General features: G+C 32.0%; 1 protein-coding gene across 1 annotated transcript in view; it reads right to left on the bottom strand.

Moving 5' to 3' along the window:
• Window positions 1-7,969: 7,969 nt before the first annotated feature.
• Window positions 7,970-14,557, bottom strand: part of LOC139524119 (histone-lysine N-methyltransferase 2A-like) — a 69,421-nt gene continuing 62,833 nt past the window's right edge. Inside the window, exons 31-36 of the mRNA XM_071318694.1 lie at window positions 13,466-13,620; window positions 12,214-12,297; window positions 11,634-11,763; window positions 11,195-11,290; window positions 10,782-10,849; window positions 7,970-9,652 (exon numbers count right to left, since the gene is read on the bottom strand). Coding sequence (XP_071174795.1) covers window positions 9,547-9,652; window positions 10,782-10,849; window positions 11,195-11,290; window positions 11,634-11,763; window positions 12,214-12,297; window positions 13,466-13,620 — 639 coding nt within the window. The 3' untranslated portion in view covers window positions 7,970-9,546. The remainder of the gene's footprint in view (window positions 9,653-10,781; window positions 10,850-11,194; window positions 11,291-11,633; window positions 11,764-12,213; window positions 12,298-13,465; window positions 13,621-14,557) is intronic.

Here is a 14,557-nt window from a genome sequence, read left to right as displayed (position 1 = left end):
CTCACTGTTGCTGTGTAGTTCAATCTCAGAGAGTTGAACGACCGCGATGTTCAGTTTAAGTTCGAGGGCGAAAAAGAATTTTCATCATTTTAAATTCATATGCAAAAGACATAATTAATGTTAATCTCCAAAATGTACCGTGGCAAAGAAAAGACGGAAAACATAGGCTACAAAAAAAGATGTGATGCTATGATTACCAATGAGACAACTCTCCACAAGAGACCAAATGACACAGGAATTGACAGCTATAGGTCACCGTACTACGGCCTTCAACATGAGTAAAGCCCATACCGCATAGTCAGTCTGTGCCGGAAAGGCCCCGAAATCAAAAATGTAAAATAATTCAAACCAGAAAACTTACGGCTTAAAATTGTACAAAAAAATGAACGAAAACGAAATATGTAACACAGCAACAATTGAACAGCAACGACTGAATTACAAGCTCCTGACTTGGGACAGACACATACATACAGAATGTGGCGGATGTAAGCGGGATCCCAACCATCTCCCTAACTTGGAACAGGGATGTAACTGTACATCATAAGAACGAACTATAAAAGTAAGTTGAAAAAAGCTTAACTCTGTAGATACAAATAGACATACATATAATAAAAACATAGAGAGAACGTGACCTGTAAAGACTAAATGTGCAGACAGTATTAAGAAATTCCAAAATTGCCGCCATTGTCATGGAAACGGGGGAAAGTCGAAACATTTGAGCATATGTGAAATACATATGTAAAAGTTGCATTTTCTAAGAGAATATTTCACCAAACCCAATATAATCTATATGAGTATGTATAAACATGACATGTGCCTATGTGGCATCTGTCTTTAAAAGATGCACCAAACTGAATGAAACTTACAAAACTGTATGTGTGTTGTTTGACTTTTTAATTTTCAACAAAATGACTGCCGTTACCATATGGCAATTAAGGCGAAGAAGGGTGCTATCCGCTTTTACTCCCAGTTGTAAATCTAGGTTCTTTCCTTTTCCTTTTTTATTATTTGGCATTTGACTGTCCATACGAACTCAACATTTATATTGTCTATGCAAATTCGAAATTTGTGAATTAATACCATGAAATGACTATTTTAGATGTGGTATGATTGCCAATGAGACAACTGTCCACAGGAGACCAAAATAACACAGACATTAACAACTATAGGTCACCGTACAGCCTTCAACAATAAGCAACTATGCTGTTTAATGGTTCATTATGGAGATCAAATTAAGACACACATATAAGGGTTGTTTTAGGTCTAGAAATGTATGATCACCCCGAGACTTTAGCACTATCTAGCAAACCCTCATTTTCTAGTGATAGCTCAAATTGATAGCCCGTTATCTCGGTCTAACTTCATCGCAAAACCGAAAAATTGAACATATTAAATGGTTATTTTTATCAAAGGAAAGCCTTTATGGGTGTCAACCAATCAAATTAGGAAAGCCCTTTACCAAAATTAAAATGAATAATAGAAGCATGATAACCTCTAAAAATGTGGTTTTTACACTAGTAATTTTGGGGCCCTTGATAGCTGTTGTTCGGTGTGAGCCAAGGCTCCGCGTTGAAGGCCGTACATTGACCTATAATGGTTTACTTTTATATATTGTTATTTGGATGGAGAGTTGTCTCATTGGCACTCACACCACATCTTCCTATATCTATGTACAGATTTTGTGATTAATTTTGTTAGGAAAGATCATGTATGTTTTGTGCACGACTATTTACATTTACGGGACTTTCCAATTCAGATACATAACAAAATGAAAGGCGAAATCTGCCGAATATGAATAAAGGTACATTTCGTCGAAGAGATGGCTAATATTATAGGAAGGTGAATTGGCTGTCTTTTGAAAAATGTCCTCCAAGCGGGGTAACACACGCCAAGAAATCCTCGCTTAAAAATCCGTTAAACCTCCTACGGCACCCATTAGTAGTTTAAGATTTGATTTCATTCAACAAATTAATTTATGATCTTCATGTATGTGTCGCTTAGAACATGGCCATATACCAAATGACCAATATCAAGCATCATGTAATTTGGTCCATGGGATATTTGCAGAATTCCAACGGAGGCATTTTTATAGCCTATGTTTGAAATTAAATTATAATGTATGAGGTCTGTTTTCCACATTTATGTTTCTTTGTTCTTCGCTAATTTCTTTTTCCTTGTCAAAAATGTGGCAAAGAACTTACCGTAATACATATTTGATGTATTCTTTACCATTAATATTTGGATGTTTTTTTAAGAAATGAACGGCAATATAAGGTACAGTCCGCACCTTTATCACCGTTATAATCCCAAAATAGTGATTAGAACATTTACGGGTGTAAACCCGCTAGACTGAAATATAGGTCAGAAAGATTATCTATAGTTGCAATTCAAGTGATATCAACCAAAAGATGCATTTAAATTATTTAAATACTAAAATGTACTAATACACTCCCATTTTCATTCTATGAGGGTTTTGATGGGGTTTATAGAATAGAGAATAATGGACAAAAAGCACAGAATAAATTACAAAGAATTATTGGGTTTTAAAGTGTGGAGGACAAAGATAATAGGCAAAATGATTAACATTTTTTTTTCTTCTTCTAAATATGAAAAAAAAATATTAAAAGAAATGTGAGACCTTCATCCAGACTCCTCAATTGGCCGTTTCAGAATCTAAAGCATCATGGGTAATTTCATTGTTCGTACCCCAAAGTGAAAATAACGTTACGTCATTGGTTGAATTTCCATTGTTTATAACGTTTTAAACCAATCAAAACGCTTTGGTGTACGCTTTTGAAAATATTACAAGGATGCATTTGATTATGAAACGGCCAAATTGGCACCAGTATGGCATATTAGTCCAGTCAATATATGATTTGACCTCAAAGAAATTGCAACAGAAACTATTTTTGGTGTTTTAGAAAGAAAAATGTTGTAGAAATAAGATCAAATAACATATCAAAAGTCTTCTAAAATCTGATGAGTGGAAAACCTGTAATTTAAGCAAAATCTTAATGCCGTTTTTGTTAATCCTGTGGTGGCACATGCATGTTTTCTAATGCGTGTTTGATATAAAGGAAAGATAAAATTAATGTATTAAAATATTTCAAGGTCATCACGTACATATGTGATTGTGCCTACATCATCATAAATCGAAAGAAAACTTACTTCGGTAGATATGAACAATTAACCAATGTTTTATGAAAATGATAGTGTCCGAAGTGTTAAAGACAGACGGACAGGCAAACAACGGTATACAATGAATACGTCACATATAAACGGCCGTATAAAAAAAACCTTAAGGGCATACGATACAGTTACAGGGGAGGTAATGACGTTGCTAGTCTGTTTCCCGGCCGTTATTGAAATTCTTGACAATATTTGTATATTCCGAAGGCATACTGAATGTTTTACGGAGGGGACCAACCTATGACGTTGCTAACGTAAAATTTTATTTTCGCGACGTCAAACTGTGACATATCGGGAAAAGATGCATTTTTCGACTGATTTTTATCATTCAAACTGATTTAATTTGAAAATGAATGCATGGACCCTTATTTTTGAAAACGACATTTTGTTTCATTTTGCAGGGAGATTATGTGGACCAAATTTCATAAAACTGTAAATAGTGCATTTTTTTTTAATTTTGATAAATATACAGCAAAAGATTACATTTTTTTCTCAATTCATGACCATTTGATAAATATGAGTTATTTCTGAATAAAAAATGCATAAATATTTAGGATACTTATAAAATACAGAAATTACAAATTATTTAACAAAAAAACAATTCGTGTTTATCTTTCAAAACAAGAAAGTTATGACTTTCTTTCGAAAGGAAAAATACGGCCACAAATCCAAATTTTGAGCAAAAAAAAAAATCGACCTCATTTAACTCAAAAAGTAGCACATGAAGGAATATTTTTTATTACATATTTAGTTTAATCAGGCAAAATATAGCCTGTATGGAAATTTTCATTAAACTGTAAATACGGGATAAAAACTGTATCGTATGCCCTTAATATTGAAAATGAGGTCGTGGACAGACATTACCTGCAAGACTGACATGTACCCCTTACAAACATTCCATACACCACATATAGTCGCCATGCAACTTATATAATAGTATCTGAGAAACGGACATAATCAGGCAACTCAACTTTGATCACAGATCAATAAAATGAGGCCGAGGTCAGTTGAGCTCTTTCAGAAGGATATGTAGACGTTGCAAGATTCCCATACACCAAATATAGTAGGAAACTCACATGACAAAATGCCATATTTTTTCCGATGCAGTCACCACTGAACCATGCAAATGAGGCCATTGAGTGACAATAGACATATGACAGACCAAAACTTTGTAACATAGTTTATCTGCATATAACCGTGAAGCAAAGTGTCTTCTACCTCTGAAATATAAAGCTTTATATACAATGTAATTAAATACAATAGTTGACATAGCCACCGTCTTCGCTGGAAAGTAATCCTTATATGTCTCACGTACTACGTACGACAGACAAAAAACTGGAATGAATGATTGAAATCTTCAAAATAATTGGTTGTTGTTATCTTTACATCACGTGTCAAATATTTTATGCTTATCCTGAGCGAGAACAAAATGATTTTAAAGGGTTGGAAATTCAAATAAAGTGAAACATAAAATTATTGTATAAAAATAAGGACAAAAGTGTTGATTTTTTTATAAATGAGTTTAATAAGTATATCGAATACACGTCTCCTTTCCGACCAGACGTGGCTGCTTATTTATACATCCCACATCCAATCTGACGTAGCTACGTATTTATACATCCAACATCCGAACTGACGTAACTACGTATTTATACATGCCACATTCAAACTGACGTAGCTTCGTTTTTATACAGCCCGCATCCACTCTGACGTAGCTATGTATTTAAATATCCCTTATCAATACTGACGTAGCTACGTATTTATACATCTCACATCCATACTGACGTAGCTACGTATTTATATATTCCACATGCGAACTGACGCAGCTAAGTTAATGATGCTGAGAATGGTAAAACAAACTGGGCGTCAAATGTTCGTACCTTGTTAAATGATCTTGTATATAATTTTTTATGGTATAATCAAGAAAATGTAATTTTTCATATCATGTTTTTAAACTACGCCTCTATGATCAGTTTACACAAAGCAAGCGTTCTAGTATGTTGGATTGTGAAAAATGGATATTTTGAAAATGTTCAAAATTGACTTGTTTGGAAAAATATGATTTTCTTTTTGATGTCAATGTTAGACTCTCAACACAACTTAGATGTGGTTCACTTAAACTCAACATTGAAACTGGTAGATATAATAATGTGCCTCGTAATGAGAGACTGTCAATGTTGTAATATGAAAGCTATTGAAAATGAATATCATTTTGTAATGATTTGTCCAGCCTATAGACATTTGCGCTTAAGATTTTTGCCTAAATATTACTGTTCTTGGCCTAATATGTCAAAATATTTATCACTTATTAAAACATGTTCAAGAACTCTGGTATTACAACTTTGTTGTTTGTTAAATGAAAACTGGAAACTACGGTCACAACTGATAAAGTTTATAATATATGGTACTATTTGTTTAATATGTTGGTTTTTTAGCTCACTTGGCCCAAAGGGTCAAGTGAGCTTTTCTCATCACTTGGCGTCCGTCGTCGTCTGTAAACTTTTACAAAAATCTTCTCCTCTGCAAATACTGGACCAAATTTAACCAAACTTGGCCATAATCATTACTGGGGTATCTAGTTCAAAAAATGTGTCCGATGACCCGGCCAGCCAACCAAGATGGCCACCATGGCTTAAACTAGAACAAGGGGTAAAATGTAGATTTTGGCTTATAACTCTGAAACCAAAGCATTTAGAGCAAATCTGACATGGGTAATATAGTTTATCAAATCAAGATTTATCTGCCCTGAAATTTTCAGATGAATCAGACAACTGGTTGATGGGTTGCTGCCCCTGAATTGGTAATTTTAAGGAAATTTTGCCGTTTTTGGTTATTATCTTGAATATTATTATAGATAGAGATAAACTTAAAAAAGCAAGAATGTTCAGCAAAGTAAGATCTACAAATAAGTCAAGATGAGCAAAATGGTCAATTGACCCCTTTAGGAGTTATTGTCCTTTATAGTCAATTTTAACAATTTTCATAAACTTTGTAAATTTTGCTAAATTTTTACAAAATGTTTTTCTCTTTAACTACTGGACAAAGGGCATTGTAGATAGATATATTGATCACAGCGAGTGTTCAGAAAAATATAATCTACAAACACACATCACAATCACCAAAACACAATTTTGTCATGAATCCGTGTCCTGTTTAATATGCACATAGATCAAGGTGAGCGACACAGGCTCTTTAGAGCCACTAGTTCTTTTTTGTTATTTCTTTGCTTTCTGTTTTCATTTATATTATGTCACTTACTATATTATATATGTTGTTGATGCTATAGCATTATATTATATGCTGATTTGCAATAAACTTATTACAATTGTGTGTTCAAAGTCATTGCATGGAAGATAAAGGATTACAAATTTAAGATGCAGTTTTACTTTAATCAAGGTAAAAAGAACCATAATTGTTACTCGTTATTTTAATTTTAATGAAAGAAACTTTTAATTGTCCAAATTTTTTTTAGATTAAAAGATTGATTAGTAGGATGTTAAAAATATGTTTGAAAACTAATTACAAACTATTTAGTTAAATTGGGCGTATTACGTTTCCGCAAATTTAGCAAAAATCCAGTTTTATGTTTCTGCATTTTTGTGCTTTACTTTTCCAATAAAAAATAAATACTACATTTCTGCATTTTTACCTGTACTTCACCTGTAAAAAAATGGTAATAATGATATATAAGACTTTATTTTATTATAGTATTTTTTCTTGACTTATTATGATAATATGATTCCTTCAACATATATATATATATATATACAACTCGTCTAAACCTCAACCCAACAATGTTAGATCTGTTAATTTGCTATCGCAAATTTTTGGTTCTTCCCTCGCCAGGATTCTAACCCATGCTACTGTGATATCATGACACCAAATCGCCTGCACTGCAGCCGTCCCGCTAGACCACACGACCACCTGGGCTCTCAAAAAAGAGCTTTCGCTGGCCGTGTGTTACCTTTCCTCGCCAGTTTTAATCTAGCGGCGTACTACAGTACATGATATATAAGGCATGAAGATGTTATTGTTACAGATCAGCTAAATTATCTATAGTGAAGAATCCTACAATATATATACATGTAGCTGTTAATTCCTGTGTCATTTAGCCTCTTTCGGGAGAGTTGTCTCATTGACATCATACCAAACCCTGTCATTATCTTTACTGTGCCTGTCCCAAGTCAGGAGCCTGTAGTTTAGTGGTTGTTATTGGTACACGTCTCTACTCATATTTGATATTTTGTAAAACGTTTTGTTATGTATAATTTGACATTTTGGTTTTTAGTTTGAATTGTTTTACACTTTTCATGTCGGGACTTTTTAGACGACTTAACAGTATCGTGTTTTGTCATTGATGAAGGCCTGAATGTTGCCTATGATTTCTTACATCCACTTCACACTGATTTGAACTCCTGTGAAATATTTGTGAAGCAGGACAGACGAACAGACCAGATAACATAATGCCCATAAATGAGACATAAAAAACAATATTTCTCATATCTTTTTTTTTTTTTTTTTTTGAACAAAATAGCAAAAACATATTGCCAAAATTAACTTTCCTTAATAATAAAGCAAGCACAGTTTGTTGAGTAAATAATGGGCACTAAAAGTGATTCAAATAAAAGGCTATGTATCTGGACCTCTATACATTACAATTGTACTTATCTGCTATAGTTATAAACTAATACTTTCTTTGCATCTGGTTCAAAAGACACCTTGCCCTACATAACTATATTTCCAGTCTGGTAGGAGAATCAATAAAAACAAAGTAAGTCCATTTTAAATACCATAATTTGTAAATTTTATTTTTAGTATTCAATTGCTAAAGGAGACCATTCATTGTTCGAAAACACAAAAAATATAAAACTATATACAACAAATAAATATATGTGTGTATGTAAATGTATAAAATGTAAACAATGGTAACAGTAGATAGATAATAGCTATGAATGATTGAGGTTTATTTCACATTTCAAGACATCATCTCACAAAGTTTTACATTTCTTAAATTATGAAATAATTTTGCATTGAAAAAATCCTCATTTTATGCATGAAGGACACAGATGATTAGAGGCTAACATGTGGGTTCAAGTCAATCTACATGAAGACTGTTTGACGAAAAATAAAAATACTTTTGAAATTTTATCAAATATAAGGTAAATAATAGTAGTTTACCCTGTAATTTTTTATGGCACAAATACAAATGTTATGGTAACAGTATGAAAACTGACCCTTTAACAAAATATGAATATGTTCCAACCCTTAATGATCAGATATGTTTGTTTATATAATTTTCAGTTTGTTACACATGACCCTGTGAAATGATGTCCTTGTATCAATGAACAATGTAATTATAGCACATCTCTGGTTGCTTTCAACGACTGTACATTTTTACACTTCATCGTGATCGTAATTACATATTTACAATTAAAAATATATTCTGGTAATGTTTTACATCAAAATAACAATTTCCTTTTTTTTTTTTAAATCAAACCTCTTATCCAATCAAAATCTGTTTGTAAATTCATTAAGACTTTTGAATCAAAATTCTAACTTCTAAACAATTAAATACAGAAACCATACTGTCCAGAACTATTAGTAGAACTACTACAACAATTGCATCCTAATATTAGTTTCTACATATATGGTCAGAACATGATTGACAAACAGTCTTTCATTGGGAAATAAACATTTGCAAATTGATTTAGGCGACTGCATAAAATTATTGCATAGAAGTATAATATGTCATGTCACCAGTTTGTTAACAAAAACATGTTTTGTATCATTTTTGGAAACAATCTAATAAATCAAAGACAAAACAAAATATTATCTCTTATCTTCTCAAATATTTTATCTAATCTCATTAGAAGGCCTTTAGTTAATCACATCAAAATGCTCAGTCTTCAAAATCTTTAACACCTCATGGTACCCAAAGTTCAAATATGGTTCTGTAAGTATATTCTGGAACATGATTAGTAACAAATCTTGATTTTATTAATTCAACATAGTTTTTTAAGAGTTATAAATTAAAGAAAAATAATACCCCTTTTTCATATTACAAACCAATTGAATATAGAATTTTATAATATCAATGATACATAGAACACATTGTGGAGATTTGTCAATAATTCTGTTCCAATACAATATTATTTACTCTCTAGATAATATCTCTGTTTCAGAACAATATCACAGTAAGCTAGTTCTATAGGATTTCCTTTTATTTAGTATCATGGCACAATTTTTCTAACATTCCATATTCTGATTAAATTTTTGTTTACGGTCATTCTTGATATTTATTTTATACCAGCTCTAAGTCATGGAGTTATTTTTTCCCGTGGTCAGCAAACAATCGTCCTAGTTCAGATATTTACGGCATTTCTTTGACCCACAAGTACATGGAATTTTGACTTCTTCTATTGGGAACTTGTAGTCATAAGTGAGTTCCTCTCCTTTGTTTATTCTGTAAAATTTAATATATCATTAAGAAGGTGCAACATAATTTTTTTGGGATATTTGTTCATAAATGTGAAATAGATTACATTTTAAAATAGTGATTTAATAGTTGGTACATTTTAAAATAGTGATTTAATAGCCAACTAGAGACAAAATGACATGGATGTGGACAACTTCAGATCACGACAGGGCCTTTAACATACCCATACTACATTGTATATATATAAATGACCATACCTAAAGCAAGCTATAATGAATGCTTTGAATTGTTAAATTCTTGTGTACAATTTGGAAATTAGTATGGCGTTCATTATCACTGGACTAGTATATATTTGTTTAGGGGCCAGCTGAGGGACACCTCCGGGTGCGGGAATTTCTCGCTACATTGAAGACCTGTTGGTGACCCTCTGCTGTTGTTTTTTATTTGGTCGGGTTGTTGTCTCTTTGACACATTCCCCATTTCCATTCTCAATTTTATTATTTGAATTGTTAAAACATAGTAGAGTAAAACACCAAAATATTGGGCATGAAAAAGTTACTTTATCTCTTTGTATAGTGTTATTTTCATTTACAGCAACCACAAAATAACACTTTACACATGAAAAAAGTACTAAACAGTGCAAAATGTCGTTTTTTCACTTTTTTTAGAATTAAAATATGACCTTTTTTGCTAAAATCAACCTATGTGGTTTCCATGGCAACCGGAATATTTCGGAACAATTTGTTGCCTGTTATTGCCTTTAGGTAAGGTACTGACTATTACATAAAAGTTTCATCAAAATCTGAGACCATGTGTGCCAGACCCTATTAGAATTTCTTTGGTGGTTACAGAGAATTGCTCTTAACAAGGACATAATGCATTTACATTATGACCTATAACTAACAAAGTTAGGAAACAACCTTTGAAGGGACATCCTATTTATTTTAAAATTAAGTTGTAGTCTGATAGTGAAACAAATCCCAAGGGTTGAATTGTAATTCAACCTATGCAGTTCTCGTATGTGTAGTACATTCTTCTTTATTATTTCATTTTGAATTAAGCCGTAGCCATTTCAAAATATAGAAATTAACAAATTAAGTAATTTTTGTAATAGCTGGTACCAGATGATATAAAACATAAGTGTCCTTATACTCACTGTCTCATGGCAAAGATAACTATATGTTTCTTCCCTTCAACCTGGATCACTTTGGAATAACAGTTAGGCTGCAAAATAATCATAAAAAATAATTCAATATATAAGGGTATAAGAACATTAGTTGTTCAACCTGCTTGTCAAATGCGTTTTGTTAAAATGTACTTTTTCACTCTTTTGGAAAATTTTGTTTGTGCTGTATTTAGACCCTTCTACAACGAAAATTGTGATTTTTATCCAATGCAATCATAGGTTTGAACATTGTTTTCAATTTAGACTTGTAAATATATATATATATGTTTTTTTAGCATGTCAACTTTTGGAAAATTTCAGAAGAAAAAATTGTAATTATCAATAAACAATTTTTTTGTTTATCTATAAGTCTTGCATTTTTGAGATAACCATATTATATTTACCTCACACGAGTGGTTAATGAATCTTGCTGCACTTCCATGTAGAGTAGCATCAACAACATCAGCATCATCAATACGGAACATGTAACATCCAATACCCTACAAACATAAAAGAATATTACAGAACTCACCACATACTTTCCGCATGTTCAAATACATTATACAAGGACACTGAATCTTTGACATGAATTTAACACACACAATACCTCTTATAGTTGGAAAAAGTTGTGATTGTAGCAAAATTAGAGCTTCCCATATATAACAAATTAAACCAACTTGCAAGATCTCACTTTTACTGTTTTTGTCATTAGTCAATAATTTTTTTCCTGTTTTTGTCATTCATTCAATAGTTAAAATGTGAAAGCAGGAAAAAATCCATCAATTGATTTAAGATGTAATATTTCTGAACTAATGAATTAAGAAACACAGTGAACAAACATACCTTGCCCTCATAATACTTTTCTCTCTTATCTGTCAGTGAACCACGGATTACTTCCCCTGAGTATTCTATTATCATCTCACCAGCATCAATTTTTCTCTTGCAATATAAACCTCTGCCATGGATATGTGATCTAAAATTATAAATCACAAATCAGAGATAAATAATCTTATTGAGATATGTGCCTATATAACGTGACAGTCAGACCAGATGAATTCTCCTAACAAGATATGAAATAAATGGGTCACAGATGATTCCCCCCATGCATATCATAGAGTTATAAAGGGACATAACTCTAGAACAATTATTCACCAAAATTTAAACATGATCTGTCTTATGGGAAAAAGCATTGTGTACAAGTTTCCTTACATTTGGTTGAGACAAACTAAAGTTAGAAAACAGAAACCAACTTTGGTACGTACAGAACGACAAGGGTAAAACTTAATACCCCCTTCGCTACGGCAAGTTCATAAAAAAATATTAAAAGATGAACCTTATTACTGTGAAACTGAATAGTATTTGAATTTAAAGATATCCATTTATATTTGATAGATTTGCTAGATATATTTCACTAATAACTTACCTGTATACTCCAACAGCCTCTCTAGCATGTTCCTTCAGCTTACGGAACCTCATTGCCATTGGCAAGTCCATACTGGTAGCTCTCCTGAAATAATTATATTCATCAACTTTATACATATTATATATAGATTGTTGCATCCAGCGGAAAAACTTTATGCATATTCAGGACGATTTTTTTTTAGATCAAAATATCATAAACCTGTTAATTAGGTTATTTCATCTAGGTATGACCTCATCTGTATTATGCCAATGAAATCTTTCACTCAATCAAATTAATCAATAAGGAATTGTCTCAAATATCAAGTATAAGTTTTCCTTTCCCTTTAAAGTTATATTTGTTTAACAAAGTGGATATTATGAAATCAAATAAAACATTTAATTGCTTTTGATTCAATGAAAGAAAGCAGAAAATATATCTTATTTCATAAACTAGTACATTACCCTGTGAACTTTTAAATTAGAATACATTCTGCCAACTTCATTAATTTCACAAATTAATATTTTTTGGCAATTCGAAATCTTATTCTTTTCCCCATAAGTTTTGCAATGTGTCAGTACTTTATAATATTTAAAACTACTGTGGATTCATTATTATTTGTTGGACACTAATTTTGTTAGTACAGTGAAACCACGATTTTAAATGTTCAACAAATTTCAAATGTTCCATCAGAATAAATACTGACTTATAAAGTAAAACCATGAAATCAAACAGTCAAGAGAATGCAAGTTGTCCTCAATCCATGAAAATAACAAGAATGTGTCCATAGTACACGAATGCCCCACTCGCACTATCATTTTCTATGTTCAGTGGACCGTGAAATTGGGGTCAAAACTTTAATTTGGAATTAAAATTAGAAAGATCATATCATAGGGAACATGTGTACTAAGTTTCAAGTTGATGTAACTTTAACTTCATCAAAAACTACCTTGACCAAAAACTTTAACCTGAACTTCGCACTATCATTTTCTATGTTCAGTGGACCATGAAATTGGGGTCAAAACTATAATTTGGCATTAAAATTAGAAAGATCATATCATGGGGAACAAGTGTACTAAGTTTCAAGTTGATTGGACTTCAACTTCTTCAAAAACTACCTTGACCAAAAACTTTAACCTGAAGCGGACGGATGAACGGAGGCACAGACCAGAAAACATAATGCCCCTCTACTATCGTAGGTGGGGCATAAAAATAGTATCATGAACACCACAAAGATTTAGAAATGCCAATACTTTAACATTTAAACTGAACAAACCTCTGTGATTTAAGATTCATTTCACTGTTAGCATCTGACAAATCCATTTCTGGCAGTCTTCTGTACTGAGACATGAGGAAACTGAAGATATCAAACTCTTTACGTGATTGGTATGGTTCTGATCTGATGGATCCTGTTGGGTTCACTACAGGTTCCTGTAATATAAAAGACATTTAAAAAAAACATCAAAATTATTTTCTTGATCAGTTAACAATAACAACATAAAAACGGGTGGTAAAGGGTTATTTTCGTGCAGCGTGATCGCCGTTTTTGATTTGACATTCAACATGTTTTTACTTTTTGATTTGACGTTCAGTCGTGCAAGACAGATGCCTCGTTCAACATGTTCTGCTTATTTAATTTTACGTGCATCACGATTTTCAAATGCTTATTTTGTGTGCTCGGTATTTTTCAAATTAATTTATAACACTAGACAGGGATTGTCAAGAAAAAATTGATAGAATTTTTTTTTTCAGGCCGAAAGGCCTATGATGTTGTTCCTTTATTTGCATTTTAAAAGTTCAGAAGATTGTTAAATACTTTTCTAAAAGCCATAAATCATTTATATCATAAATGTGTTTACTTTAAAATAGGGAATATTATGTAAAACGAAGTTTATATATACTAGAGGGCAGTGACTCAGTCACAAAAGATTCACATCAAAGTCTTTATTTTTCGTGAAACGTTCATAACAGAAATTATTTCTCTTTCGATGTCTTGTTTCACGATTTTTCCATGGAAGCACCCCACTTTACCACCCTCATAAAAGTCTACAGCATTTGAGGTTATTGATCTGATTCTGCTTACAGACTACCAATCTTCCCCATAACAGCAGTATGACAAATAAATTTTTATTTATATACCACATGAATAGGGTATTATCATACCCAGCTTAATCTCATCTTGAAAGTATCAAATTATTCAAAGACTGGGGGTTCAAAGAGAATTATAAGTAACATTTTTTACAGACTATTCAGTTTAAAAACTTGAATTACATTGTATAGCGCTTAGTTCCCCTCGTGTCTACATAGACACGCATGATGATTCTTTCACAGATTCTTCTTCAAATATATATAACCATCATTTAAAACC

This window comes from Mytilus edulis, chromosome 5 (assembly GCF_963676685.1).
Source record: "Mytilus edulis chromosome 5, xbMytEdul2.2, whole genome shotgun sequence".
Classification (NCBI taxonomy): domain Eukaryota; kingdom Metazoa; phylum Mollusca; class Bivalvia; order Mytilida; family Mytilidae; genus Mytilus; species Mytilus edulis.
This window is presented reverse-complemented; position numbering and strand designations above follow the sequence as displayed.